This window comes from Carassius auratus, chromosome 13 (assembly GCF_003368295.1).
Source record: "Carassius auratus strain Wakin chromosome 13, ASM336829v1, whole genome shotgun sequence".
In the NCBI taxonomy this organism is placed as follows: domain Eukaryota; kingdom Metazoa; phylum Chordata; class Actinopteri; order Cypriniformes; family Cyprinidae; genus Carassius; species Carassius auratus.
The window spans coordinates 4,977,937-4,992,165 of record NC_039255.1 but is presented as its reverse complement, the minus strand read 5'-3'; the positions used below and the strand labels follow the sequence as shown (position 1 = coordinate 4,992,165).

The following is a 14,229-nucleotide window of genomic DNA, read 5'->3' as shown; positions in this document are numbered from 1 at the left end:
CTACATTTATAATCTCTGAGACCATAAAGATGCGGTTTCTTGTCAAATCTGCTTTGCAAATATTTGTGCGATGACATTTGTCAGAACTGCTAATTCAAACAAGCATAATTGTGTGGTTTCACAACCTCTGAAAATCATGGCAAAGAGACGCAGTTTGTTGTGTTCCATATATTTTTATGAGTGACAATCCCAGCATTCATACAAAGGCTCTGAATCTGGTGACTGAAGTAAATAAAGGCTAATTGCGGACAGCTGTATGTATCAGCTATGATTCTGCTGCCATTATGACATGTTTGTGGTGAGGTATGAATTAAGACGGTGTTTGTACGGTCCTTTTCGTGTATGTTTATTTGTTCTTTCAATAAGACGTAAACCAATTGGTGGCAGCAGACTTGTAGACATGAGGTTGCACTTCCTCCCATTGTTTAAAAGGGTCAGATCGAAAAGTAGTCAAGGTCAAAATTGGAAGAAAAGGAACATCTGTTCAATTTGTAGACAGGCGCACACATATCTGTGTTTTGCTACTATGAAAGTCATACAAGTAAATGTATTCGTAGGGTGTGACTTGTTCTGTTTGTACAGAACTATTATGGATTAGTCTTTCAATGAGTAATGGCACTTTAATCACGCTTAACAGCACTTATGCATCATATTTTCATCCATATTGACATACAGGGCCGTAACCACCATAGACATTCTTCTCAGCGTTCAGATTAGTTCAGATTTGGTTGATTCTTAAGTCGACGGTTATTTCTTCAGTGTTTATGTCCCAAGGGTTACGTTTTTGAAACTTTTTGTTTAATGAAGATCAAGTTTACAATATCTATGAAATGTCTTAGACATTCAGATGTCCTTCATGTGGAGATTTTAGTGATTTACTCTTGTCACAAACTCAAACATTTCATCTTAAACTATAAAAATATTATGTTAATTATTACATGTACAAATATTTGCACAAATTTCAACAAATGTCTCAAAAGTTGATATTCAAACAACCAACAATTTTGGCCCAATAAAAATATTTTTATTGTTAGAGTAGTTGGTTGCGAAATAAAATTCTCTGTGGTTGAAATTTCTGAAACTAGAGGCGAAAAATCAAGGTAAATATCACTTATGAATATTCTATTCTGCATAACCATCATCTGTTTAGGATACATGATAGTTAGCTATGAAATTACCAAAAACAATGAGTTACCAATTTTATTTCTAAAATGTTTAAAATGTCACTTCACACCGAAAAAAATGGAAATGTGATGGAACGAATTAAACTAGTGTGATTAATATTTCCTTTACTTGAAATAAAATAAACATTAAATGAAATAAAATAAAATATAAATAAACATTTAAGCTTTTGAATTGATGTAAATATATGATCTTAAAATATATAGATTTTTTAAACTTAAAAATTACATTAAAATAATAATAGTAATACATGTTTATAATAAATAGCATCTGAAAATAAAATAACATGTTAAAATGGCCATAGGGACAAAGGTGAACATAGAAACTATTACATTCTTGCTGAGATATGATGAATTTCAGAGATGTCAAATGAAATATGTTTTTGGACATTTTAGCCCATTTCTCCAAATACAGCATATATCTTACCAACATGTCCCTCATGCCCACTCTGAATCTTTAAGAGGTGTCTCGTACAACATTTTTTTTCTCCCGTTTCTTTCTTCTCTCTTTTCTTAAAAAGTGACTCATGATATTTAACCTACTTTCTGAGCTCCACCTATAGCTGCTCTCTTTGGAACGTCTCGGGTCCTCAAGCTCAGAATGCAGTGAAGGGAAAACATGGTGGTCCTTTAGTCAAGTCCATCAAACAGAATGGTTGAAACTAGCAACAGTACACAAAATAACCAACATGGAGTTTAGAAAAGGCCCTCACTCAGTGAAGTGCGCTGACCCTTAGCAGGGAGGCTAATGTAACACGTGAACAACACGAGAAGGTCCTGCACTGGAATGTCGCTCTGTGTACATGTTTGCTATGAGCTGCCGACTTTCCGTCATGGTCCATGCATGTTTTTGAAGTCTAGCTTTTGAACACTGTTTTGTCAGAATGAAGCTGATTATTATGCAGTGTTGAATGTGCATTTCAGATGTTTGTTGATGTTATTGCAAACTTATAATGTTCCAATGTTTTCGTATTTGTTGAGGCGGGTCTCTAATGAATGCTCTTTGATATGGTATTAGCTGACAGAAGCTGCAAACGATTCCCCAGGAGGCACTTGTGTCATGTGCTTCTGTGCTCTCCACTCTTCTCTCAGCCTCTCTCTGTCTGTCCCCAGGCCAACAAACCTTGTGCTGGAAGCTTCAAATCCCATAATTACCAAGCTGACAGTTAACACACAGGTAAGCTACCCTTATTGACGGGCAAAGAATGCAAACATCTTCTGTATGGGATTGAGAGATGGAGACGGAGGCCATGCTGCAGGTGTAGAAGTTACTCCTCCATATCTCCTAGGGGTTGTGAGGGCATACGATCATACTGAGAGGTATAGGTTTGGAGTGATCCATAGAATAAACACTTTAATAGTGATTCCATAGAATAACTATGTTGGTTCCTCAAAGGACATTTAGTTAACAGTTCTTAAAATACCTATTTTTTTTCTTCTTGGTGTGAAGAACATTATATTAATTTCAAAACCACCGTTCCACTATGAAGAACCTTTTGTTCAGTGGAAAGTTTCCATAGATGTTTAAGTTTTTCATGGAACCATATATGCCAATAAAGAGCTTTCATTTTAAAGAGTGGATGTTCTTTAGATTATTAAAATGTTCTTTAAACTAGAAACTAGACAAAAAATATATGTTATTATTATGAAAACCCCCTTTTGTAACCTTTATTTTCAAGAGAAGTAGAAAAATGCTTTCCACATGAATTGTTAATTAAAATCTTAGGATTTTGCAGGTTATTAAATCATTTGCTCACTTTCTCAAACAAAGCAATCACAGTACTTGAAATACAGGTCTGGGCTGTGCAGGTGATTTGAGGTTGATAAGCTATCTGATGGTGCTGCCACTCTGTCTAAGTGGGAGATGGCAGTTTCGTATCTTTTTCAGGTTCATGTCTTCCACTAATAGCAGGTCAAGAGAAGTGAAAGCATAATCTCTTAAACTGACAAAAATCTACAATTTTAGGATGGACAATATAGGCGTAGAGTGGCTTACCAGCAGTATCCTGATAATAAATATATCCTTTAAAAGCACATGATCAATAAGTAAATATAAACCTTCTTTTTTTAATTAAAAGTTTATGATAGCTAACTTCAGATAAAGTATTATTATTGAAAGAGACAATGGAAAAGTGGTAAGATAATGAACAAGAGATCACATGTTGCCTGAACATACATTTTCAGAGACCTTCATGATATAAATACCACTAACAGAACAGCTCATATTTCCTTTTTCCCTCTTGGGCCTTGAATTATGATTCCATTAGAAACCTTAAAACAGATCTCAAGTGTTTAGGTGTGAGACAGTATCGAAAGCTTAGACCGCCACCTTGTGGCCTCACAGGGACATGACTTAAGAAACATACAAATTTATTTATTTTTTCTTCTCAAAAATGTAGGAACTGCATCTGTGTGTGTGTGTCTGTGTGTGTGTGTGTGTTATAGTTTTGTTATTAATTAATTAATTACATTTTGTTAAGTATATCCAAAACAAGTGCTTTATTTCCTCGACGAAACTTGCTATCAGTCTTCTTTTACAACATATAAACTGATCGTCTTGTAATTTACTGATTTACTGACATCAGATTCAGTAGTGTTTTAGGTTGACATCTGGTGTAAGGTGAAAGTAGCTTGAGTTTTACTATCATCATTAAATTGAACTAAGTAGGATATTATGAAATGTTTGTTTTCATAAACGCACATAACACCCATAAATTACACAACATGATCCAGATAACTGTGTATGGAACTCAGATCAGCTGTGTGGGTGTGAATGAAAACAACGCTGCCCATTGAAGCAAACATAGCCCGCCCACTCTTCTTTCTCATTGGTCAGAAGGCACGTCGCTCTTACACGTTCGCGTTGCCATTTGTCCCCGCAGTGCCGTCGAGCGCGTTCTTTGATGACGCAGCGGCTTGACGTTTTTGTTCTAAAAGATGATTGGGTAATCTTCGTGTCGAACATATACTTCTGGGTTTCTATTGGTTAGTTTAGACACGCCTGTCCTCCATTGCTCAAATCTCACATCTGAAGGTTAAAGTGTGTCTGTCTCATCACACCGGTACTTGCGTATCACTCTCCCTGTCCTTGCTCGTAATTTGTAGAAATATTAACGTAATATCATGTCGATATTTGGTGAAGTCCCGCAGGCTGCTCCTGTCGCAGTGTTTAAACTGACAGCAGATTTCCGTGAAGATCAGAATCCCAGCAAGGTGAACCTGGGAGTCGGAGGTGAGAGATGCACACGTACTTTCATATCACAGTAACGTTATATAAATATGAATGTCAGTGTTTGTCAGTTTATGAATGCCTTAGCCATGTATACACAGTTATTTATTCTCTTTCTATGACAACAGTAGGCCTCTTATCGATAATAAGAATCGATCACTTGTGTCTGCTCTGCTTTACTATAGCATTACTCATTGCATTTAAACATGTCTGTTTAAAAAATAATAATAATATATGGTGGTGACCACAGCACCTTATTACAGATTAGCCGTTAGTTTTCTCAAATCTAAAAACATCACCAGTAAAATGAGATTCTTCATGTAGGTTATAATTTGAAATTAAACTATTGTATACTAACGTACTGCACTTAAATCGCTTTAGACTATATGCAAATCATGCACACATTGAATTAAGTTTTTTTCCCCTTGAAGCTTACATTCTTGTAATTGCTTTTGTAAGCGAATATAGACGTCTGAGTCTGACACTTGAACTCTTTTAATAATGTTTAAAACGCATTAAATGCACAGTTTAAAAATATTTGATGTGTGTGCATTATATATACTTATATATAATGTATGTGTGTGTTTGGACACACTTAAAGAATAGTGCTCAAATTTTTGTAATTGGTTCTGATAGATAGTCAAGTCATTAAAATATTAATGTTAAATGTTAACAATCATATTATGTCTGACCTTTTCAAAGTAGTTCTGCACAGTTTTGAGCTATATCCTGGGATGCTTTTGAGCAGTATTTAAAGAGTTCACATGTATGCTTCTTTAATAACTCTAAAATATAGTCAATGTATAATAAAGAATGAACTTAAACTCTGACATTAAACTAAGGACATCGCATTTAGCTCCAGAGGCATCTAGGAGCTAAATATACTGAAGGATAAAGTTGCTCTCCCGGCACTGGTTGTTTCTATCAGAGACCAGGCCCTTGTGCAGTGCTGTTAGCTGGGGATGAATAGCTTGTGTAATGTCAACAGTATTATTTTGCAGAAGCAGTCGTCACGTGTCATCTGTAGTCATTCCTGATTCCTCAGAGAGCGAAACCTTCGGAGGATCATCTTTATCTTCTTCTTTTCCTGAAACCCTACTGACACCATGACTCCTGAGGTTCTGAGACATGAGCAAAAGCTGAAAGTCTCATCTCTAAATTTCCCTGAGTCATGATTGTGTGGACTGTTTTTAAACACCTCCCCCTGGCCTGTGGTCTTTTCTTCAGATTGAAACGATTATCCCTCTTGAACAACCCAGAACACTGATTTCATATGCCTTCTAAAGACATTTACTGTCTCTAACTACAGCTTGCCATGCTTCTGCAGAATGTGACAGCAACATGCTTCAGAATATGCTTCTTTTCTAATATATTTTTGCTTAAAGGCTCATAATTATGCTAAATTATGTTGCACCATAAATTGCGCATTGTTCTAATATTTGATGCATTCAGACATTCAGATTTATTAAAATCATTGCTCTGCTTCGAAATCTTTTGATTCCACAACTTGACCAGTTTATGTACAGGACCGAGTTTCTTTGGATATGTTTTGTTCTGTATTTGTGTAGAATTGTTCATTCTTGTAATGCATTCGGATATGAGCAGTACACGTTTAGTGTCGAATAAGCTAATTTTGCTCTTGGGGAAAAGTTCACAGATGAATCCTGATCATAGACAGCCCTGATAAAAAGGAACAATTCCACATAACAGAAGTTGAGTAGATAGGAATTCAGGAAGCTGTAATGTACGCTATTCAAAAGTTTGGGTTGTGACTCTGTGATTGTGTTTTTGCATTTCTGACAAACTGTAAAGCTTAGAAACACTGTATGGCTGCTTTGACATAACCAGTATTGCATAAAGCACTATACAAATGGAAGTGACTTAACTTTTTTTTTTTTTTTTTTTTTAAGAAGTCTGTCATGTTCATCAAGGCTGCATTTATTTTTTTATTAAAGATATAGCAAAAACAGTTTATGAAATATTACAATTTGAAATAACTTAATTTTATTTAGATATATGTTAAAAGGCTACATTTTCAGCAGCCATAACTCCAGTCTTCAGTGTGACATTATATTTTCGGCAATTTTTTTGATGAGTAGAAAATTCAAAATTTAGTTAGTTAAAAAAATATATACATTTCCTTAAAAATTATTTGCACCAAACTTTTGAGTGGTAGTGTACAAATCTGAATTTTGCCTTTGTATTTTGTAGTCTGGTTTAAATGTTCATCCTCCTCCTCTCCTTAGCCTACAGGACTGATGAATGCCAGCCCTGGGTTCTCCCCGTGGTGAGAAAAGTGGAGAAGATGATCGCTGATGACCATAGTTTGAACCACGAGTACTTGCCCATTCTAGGCCTGCCAGAGTTTCGCTCCAGTGCATCTAAGATCGCTCTGGGTGAAGACAGTCCTGCCATCAAGGACAATCGGGTCAGATGAGATGCTTAAAATCCTGTTTTGATCATCTATATCAAAACATTAAAAAATAAAAAAAATGATGATGCACAGCAGAATTTTCAGCATCATAACTCCAGTCTTCAGTGTCACATGATCCTACAGAAATCATTCCATTTTTGGATTTAGCAAAACGTTTATTTTAGACCTTGTTAACACATTTTGAACTGGTTGGCTATCATTATAATGTAGAGGTTTTTGTTACTGTTTTTTTGTGTTGCAGGTTGGAGCTGTGCAGTGTTTAGGTGGCACTGGTGCTCTGAAGATCGGAGCCGAGTTTCTTCGCCGTTGGTACAATGGAACCGACAACACAAAAACTCCAGTTTATGTGTCTGCGCCAACATGGGGTGAGCATAAGATCGAATTACACTAGGAAATACTGTAAAAAAATGTCTTTCTAATATTTAATTGACTACAGTATAAAATATGTACAAATTTTGCCTCAAAAGAGCTTAACTATTCTCATGCTGACCTTAAGTTCAATAATTAACTTCTATATATATTATGTCAAATTCTAAAAATGTTCAGTTCAGTTTGTGGTCTTTATTCTAGAGAACCACAATGCTGTTTTCTCTAACGCTGGATTTGAGGACATCCGTCCATACAAATATTGGGATGCAGGGAAGCGTGGACTCGATCTGGAAGGTTTTCTGGGTGACCTCGAGGTTAGTAGCGTTTATTTGAAACGAAACAAGCTCTTCGTAGTTACATATTTATCAGTGATAAATGTTATCTAAAAATCTTTGATTGTGCACAAAAACAAGTGTTGAGCTTGAAAGATTTTTTTTTTTAATTTTTTTCTGCTGGGCCCATTAAAAAAAAACCTTGTTTGATTTTTGGCCCTTTGAAATAAATGTTAACACCTCTGCTTTATATATATATATATATATATAGTCCATTTGACACCATGTCTTTCCTGTCAGAGTGCACCTGATCACTCCATCTTTGTGCTGCATGCCTGCGCTCACAACCCCACCGGCACAGATCCCACCCAGGACCAGTGGAAGAAGATCGCTGATGTCATGAAGGTGAGACCATCACAACAACCCCACATCAGCTGACTAAGATTAGAACATTGAAGCCCTTGATGCAAAAATAGATCCTAATTACATGTAATAAGGCATTTAAGCACAATGTGCAATTACAACCTACTGTTGTCTAAGTTTAAACCCTTTGCAGTTTTATAAACAGTGAGTTAACTGTTGCATAATTATCTAAAGCCAACATGTATCAGAATTTTAGTTAGGAGTTATACAGGGCACAGAATGTTACTGTAAAGTTCATCAGTGGAGCTCTAAGTGCATTTTTGTATGGCAGAGATGTTGTTATCTGGCTTTTTTCTTCTCTCAACTCTCTCTTCAGCGAAAGAGTCTGTTTGCCTTCTTTGATTCGGCCTATCAGGGTTTCGCCTCAGGAAATTTAGATAAGGACGCCTGGGCTGTCCGCTACTTTGTGTCACAGGGTTTTGAATTGTTCTGTGCCCAGTCGTTCTCAAAGAACTTCGGTCTGTACAGTAAGTGGTCCCAGCGGAGTTTATGTTAGTTGTTAGAGATTTCATTTTAATGCCTTGTACTGTGTCCTTGTTACGAACCATTTGATTGTAAAGAATAATCTGACTCCACAGATGAGAGAGTGGGGAACCTGACTGTTGTAGCCAAAGACCAAGACAATTTGAACCGTGTACTGTCTCAGATGGAGAAGATTGCTCGAATCACCTGGTCCAACCCTCCGTCCCAGGGTGCACGTCTGGTTGCCATCGTACTCAACACCCCTGAACTCTTCGCTGAATGGTAAATGCAGTTCAAATTCATCTAATTTCATGATTTTGGTTCAACAACGAAACATTGATGCATATGATGATGTCCATTTTCCACAAATTCTCATTAGTGTGTTAAAAAACGAATCTCTATTTCATCACTGTGATGCAAAAGATCAATTATATATTAAATTGTAAACTGTTTATAGTGTTTAGTGTACTGCCTTAAACTTATGATGATTTAAAATAAAAGCGGATGCATTTATACACATTGTTTTGTGCAAAAAACTGTGCAAAAGGAAAGAAATGTGGGTTAAAATGTGACCTACACTTGTAGATGTGTTCTTGACATATTTTGTGAGATTCACCAGTGTATATGTATGCTTTGTTTAAGGTTTGTTACTAGTCTGCCAGTTTTCCATCTTTCTACAGGAAGGACAATGTGAAGACCATGGCAGACAGGGTCCTGCTCATGCGTGCTCAGCTGAAGGAGAAACTCAAAGCACTGGGAACTCCAGGAACCTGGGAGCACATCACTGAACAGATCGGCATGTTCAGCTTCACCGGACTCAACCGTAAGCATCTCCTTCTAGCGCTTTCACACTTCGTTCATCCGAGCGTCTCACCACTGGAAACATCTGTTCTAACACGGCAGTCACGAATGCTTTAGCTACTTTTCCTTACACATTACTGCAGCTGAAGATAAATAGTTGCTATGCTTTCAAATCTTTATTTTAAGCCTTTTAGGTTATAGGCTTAAAAGTGAGAGTAATAGTTAATGCTAATACTTAGAAAATAGTTCAGAGTTAGTACTGAGAAGATAGCTAGAAGTGTAATTGTGAAAATAGATCTGAGAAAATAGTTAAAAGCTTGTACTGTGGAAATAGTTAAAAGCTGGCACTTTGATATTTTGTTAATTAATGCAGTGTGTGTTTCAAATGTTGTTTTCTGTTTTACAGCTAAGCAGGTGGAGTACATGGTGAAAGAGAAGCACATTTATCTGATGGCGAGTGGGCGCATCAACATGTGTGGACTCACCACCAAGAACATCGACTATGTGGCCGAGTCCATTCATGAGGCTGTCACTACAGTGCAATAAGCACCTTTACCACACTTCCTGTCTATGTGTGTGTGTTTGTGTGTGTGGAACATAGACATGCAGTGACACACACACACACTGATGCACCCGTTCACTCTCCAGCTCTCCCGGTTTAATTTAGTCATCAGCATTTCAACATTCTGTTTTAACTTTTAATTATAAAGCAATGAAACCGTCCCAGATATATATATATATATATATATATATATATATATATTGGTGAATCTCACAAAATATGTCAAGGAAACATCAACAGTGTACACATTTCATCCCACTTTTTTTTCCTTTTGCACAGTTTTTTGCACAAAACAATGTGTATAAATGCATCAGCTTTTTAAATCATAAGGTTCACTTCATCCTGCTCTTAAGTTTTCAAAAGAGACTATGTATAAAATATTATCTGTGGAGTTCATGCAAATCTTGTTTCTATGAATAAGCATTCTGTGGTGGGATTTACAGTCAACCATTAACATTGATTTGATTAACCTGAAGGTACAGCTTGACTGGTTTTATGGTATATATCTTTCATGGTCTTCGGTTAAATTCAAACAGGTTAGTGTGAATGAATCAGAGTTATAGTCAGCATTTGAGTTGAAATGGGTGAAAACTAGCCTTTATTAAATTAACTTATGGAATTTTATCACAGTGTGTCTGAAATTTCATTGTATTGAGTGATGAACTGAAGGACAGTTTGCATGTTTCATGATTGATGGGGCTGTATTCTTAAAACATGCAAACAGAGACAACTTTAGAACTTGAATGAATGGGGGCATTAGATTTTGATTTTGTTTCACTGTCTATTTCTGGTTGCTCTTACCTCAAATTAAATGGCTTGAAGAAACATTTTACCTTGAAAACTTATTGTGACTTGTTAAAACAATGGAAGAAGAAACCTGGTATTGTGGTCTATGAAAAGGTACATTTTGGGATATTGGATATCTGACAGCTGAAGGTGATTTAATTATACAAAAAAATGTGATTTGGGGGTTGAATATTCTTTTAAGCTTTTCGTGTTTGATGTTCTGGAAATTCTGGGTTGTGAAGAGACCAGGCATTGATTTGCACTTTATTTTCTGGTGTCTTTTTTTTAAATTATTATTCTGGTCCATCACTTTTACTGCTGTGTTTTTGTGTCCAGGCTCATTTGTGCACTGCAGGAACATTTAATGAATGTTCAGACATTAGTCCAAGTATAATGCTCTCCCACCCAGCTTAGTCTCAAAAGATCAGTCCTCCAGAAGTATGAAAACTCTTTGAGCACAAATATACTAATCAAAGTGCATTGAAATAAATGACGTAAACTAGCATGTTTTCTGCTGTCTTATTTGCACAAGTCACGTGTCCTAGTGATGGTATATTGACAGTATCATTCAGAAGAATGGGGTATTATTAAACAAATTCATACTCATTTTCAGTGTGGATGCATTAACTAATTTCAAAAGTAAAAATGACATTGAATATATGTTTGAGGATTTTTTGGCGCAAAACATAAACTGAGAAATGAGACTACAGTTCTTAATATTAAAGGTTTGAATATAACAGTGTTGGCACAAAAATAATTTTTAAAGATAAATACATGGTGTATTGTTTTTAAAATGTTTGATTTGTTAACTGCACATAGAGGGTGACTGGCACTGCTAGAATTTACTCTATATGCAGTATTCATATTATATGCTTGTCAATTTTAAACTTACTGTGACCAGGTTTGTTTTTTCATCAGAACAGATTTGGAGAAATCTAGCATTAGATCACTTGTTCACCAATGGATGCTAAGCAGTGAATGGGTGCCGTCAGAATGAGAGTCCAAACAGCTGATAAAAACATCACAATAATCCACAAGTAACCCACAAGACTCATCTCTTAACATCTCGTGAAGTTGCATGTTTGTAAGAAGCAGATCAGTATCTGTTGTTCTGTTACATCAAAATCCACCCTCATTTTTGTTTAGAACTGTCCTAGACTATTTTCACTTATAAACTCAGCTTGATCGGTGCATATTTCTCTGCTGATTATGGATAGAAGACTTGTATTTTAACTGGAAGCCACAGTTTAAAGATAAAAACCCATTAAAGATGGATTTGTTTCTTACAAATCGGTTTTACGCTTCACAAGGCAACAACTGATGGACTGGAGTGTTGAATAATGTGTTGTTTTTATCAGCTGTTTAGACTCATTCTGATGGCACCCATTCACTGCAGAGAATCCATTGGTGAGCAAGTAATGTAATGCTAAATTTCTTTAAATTTGATAAAGAAACTAGTGCTTTAAGGTAAGGTATTTTTTACTCCATGCAAAGCTTCAAACATATTTTTAAGTTCAGTGAGCAAAGATTTAAGAATCTACCATTTAACCGGCACAAATTGCATCACTGACAATGGGCCTTCAATTTTGAGTGATCGAGTGGCATTATCTGAACACAATTTATGATAACCATATTCAAAGAACGTGTTCTGCCTCAAAATAAGACCCAGAAAAGGTTATCATCCTGAAATAGTCCAGCAGTTGTTAAACATTAATGAACGTTATGTACTAACTGAAGTGAAATTTGTTGATATGAATCTAAAACATTCTCTTCCATAACAGGACTGAGAACTCAAATGTACCATAATAAACCTTTGACTTTTTATATTGCTTCGCAGTACTTGTTTACTGCAACTGAACAAAAATTATGTTTTCTGAGACAAATTTGAAACAAATCTTAATTTATTGGGATGCCAGTGGAACTTTTCACACTTTTCATTCTGAAATACCACATCAAAACCTATAAGACATTTGATTCTCTTTATATATACAGTACAAACCAAAAGTTTGGACACACCTTCTCATTCAAAGAGTTTTCTTTATTTTCATGACTATGAAAATTGTAGATTCACACTGAAGGCATCAAGAACTATTTGACCAAGAAGGAGAGTGATGGGGAGCTGCGCCAGATGACCTGAACTCCACAGTCACCGGACCTGAACCCAATCCAGATGGTTTAGGGGTGAGCTGGACCGCAGACAGAAGGACAAAGGGCCAACAAGTGCTAAGCATCTCTCGGGGAACTCCTTCAAGACTGTTGGAAGACCATTTCAGGTGACTACCTCTTGAAGCTCATCAAGAGAATGCCAAGAGTGTGCAAAGCAGTAATCAAAGCAAAAGGTGGCTTCTTTGAAGAACCTAGAATATGACATATTTTCAGTTGTTTTACACTTTTTTGTCATGTATACAATTCCATATATAATTCCACGTTCAATCATAGTTTTGAATTTATTTTTCTTTTTTTTTTCTTTTTTTTTTTTGCCTTCAGTGTGAATCTACAATTTTCATACTCATTAAATAAAGAAAACTCTTTGAATGAGAAGGTGTGCCCAAACTTTTGGTCTGTACTGTGTGTGTATGTGTATATATATATATATATATATATATATATATATATATATATATATATATATATATATATATATATATATATATATAATGTTCTTATATAATCAAAGCAAAAACATTTATAAAGTCATACACAATTCCTCAGGTATTTTCAAATACAAGTCTTTGTAAACTCTGTAGAAACATATTTCCTTCGGCCGACTCACTGTACAGAGAGCGAAAGCTGGAGAGGATTTTCTAAATGTCTTTAGCAAGTACCCTCAGTTTAAGGCTTAAATATACACATGCTTAAATATACAGTGGATTTCTCATCTAAAGCAGCTGAGTCAATCATGTGTTTATATGGAGGGGTTGATCCAGGAGTCAGCATCTATCACTCAGTCCACCCTGCAATGCAGCACCGTGACGTTAAAAAGTGCTGCACCCCCCCCCCCCCCCCTCCCCTTTCTTTCTCTCTGTCAGCATGTGCTCTCTGTACAGGGGTTTTAGCACACAGTATTGCACAACCCCATGTGGCCTGAAAGCAAGCAGGCACATTCAATTCACTCCTGACCATCAAGATGCAAAGCAGCTTTATAAAAGGGGCTAGCTTGGTTATTGCTATTAAATATTAGGAATAAATATCAAGGGGAAGGAAACAGACATCCAGTGGTTTCCAGTCTAAGTCTTTGTGCTTTCTGTGTTCGACTTCCCGGTGGTGTGATAGATCACTGTTAGCATAGAGGCAAAAAGAGTCTTGTTTGTGGCCCCACAGTCTCTATATCACCAGTGTTTGCTGCATGCATGCAGGAGAGAGGTATTCACTTGACATACTCCGTAAAAACAGCCTTTCATGCAAAACACATCCTGGGTATAATCCCCTGGCATAATGTAATCATGTGACCTGTTGTTGGCAGGGATGAGCTGATTGGTTAGTTTGTCATGATCATGGCATGCTGGGAAAGTCATGGCAGTGAACCAGTAATGGAAATGTGAGTGAGATTTTCAGTGTGCTGTAAATTACTAAAAGGGCTCAAAAACTAAATACTATAGGCATGTTTTGGATATTGCTTATGATTTTTTCACACACACACACACACACACAATATATCTATATCTGAGGTGACATTTTAGTATCAGTGCTTCAAATTTGTTCGAGTTATG

At 36.2% G+C, this 14,229-nt stretch overlaps 1 protein-coding gene across 1 annotated transcript; it reads left to right on the top strand.

Annotated features, from left to right (window-relative positions):
* The first annotated feature begins 4,181 nt into the window (after positions 1-4,181).
* On the top strand, positions 4,182-11,022 carry LOC113112408 (aspartate aminotransferase, cytoplasmic-like). Its single transcript, XM_026277956.1, has 9 exons — positions 4,182-4,413; positions 6,657-6,838; positions 7,086-7,209; positions 7,415-7,527; positions 7,786-7,890; positions 8,225-8,375; positions 8,487-8,652; positions 9,051-9,193; positions 9,578-11,022. The coding sequence occupies exons 1-9, from the start codon at positions 4,305-4,307 to the stop codon at positions 9,715-9,717; spliced, it is 1,233 nt and encodes a 410-aa protein (XP_026133741.1). The 5' UTR covers positions 4,182-4,304; the 3' UTR covers positions 9,718-11,022.
* Positions 11,023-14,229: the final 3,207 nt, after the last annotated feature.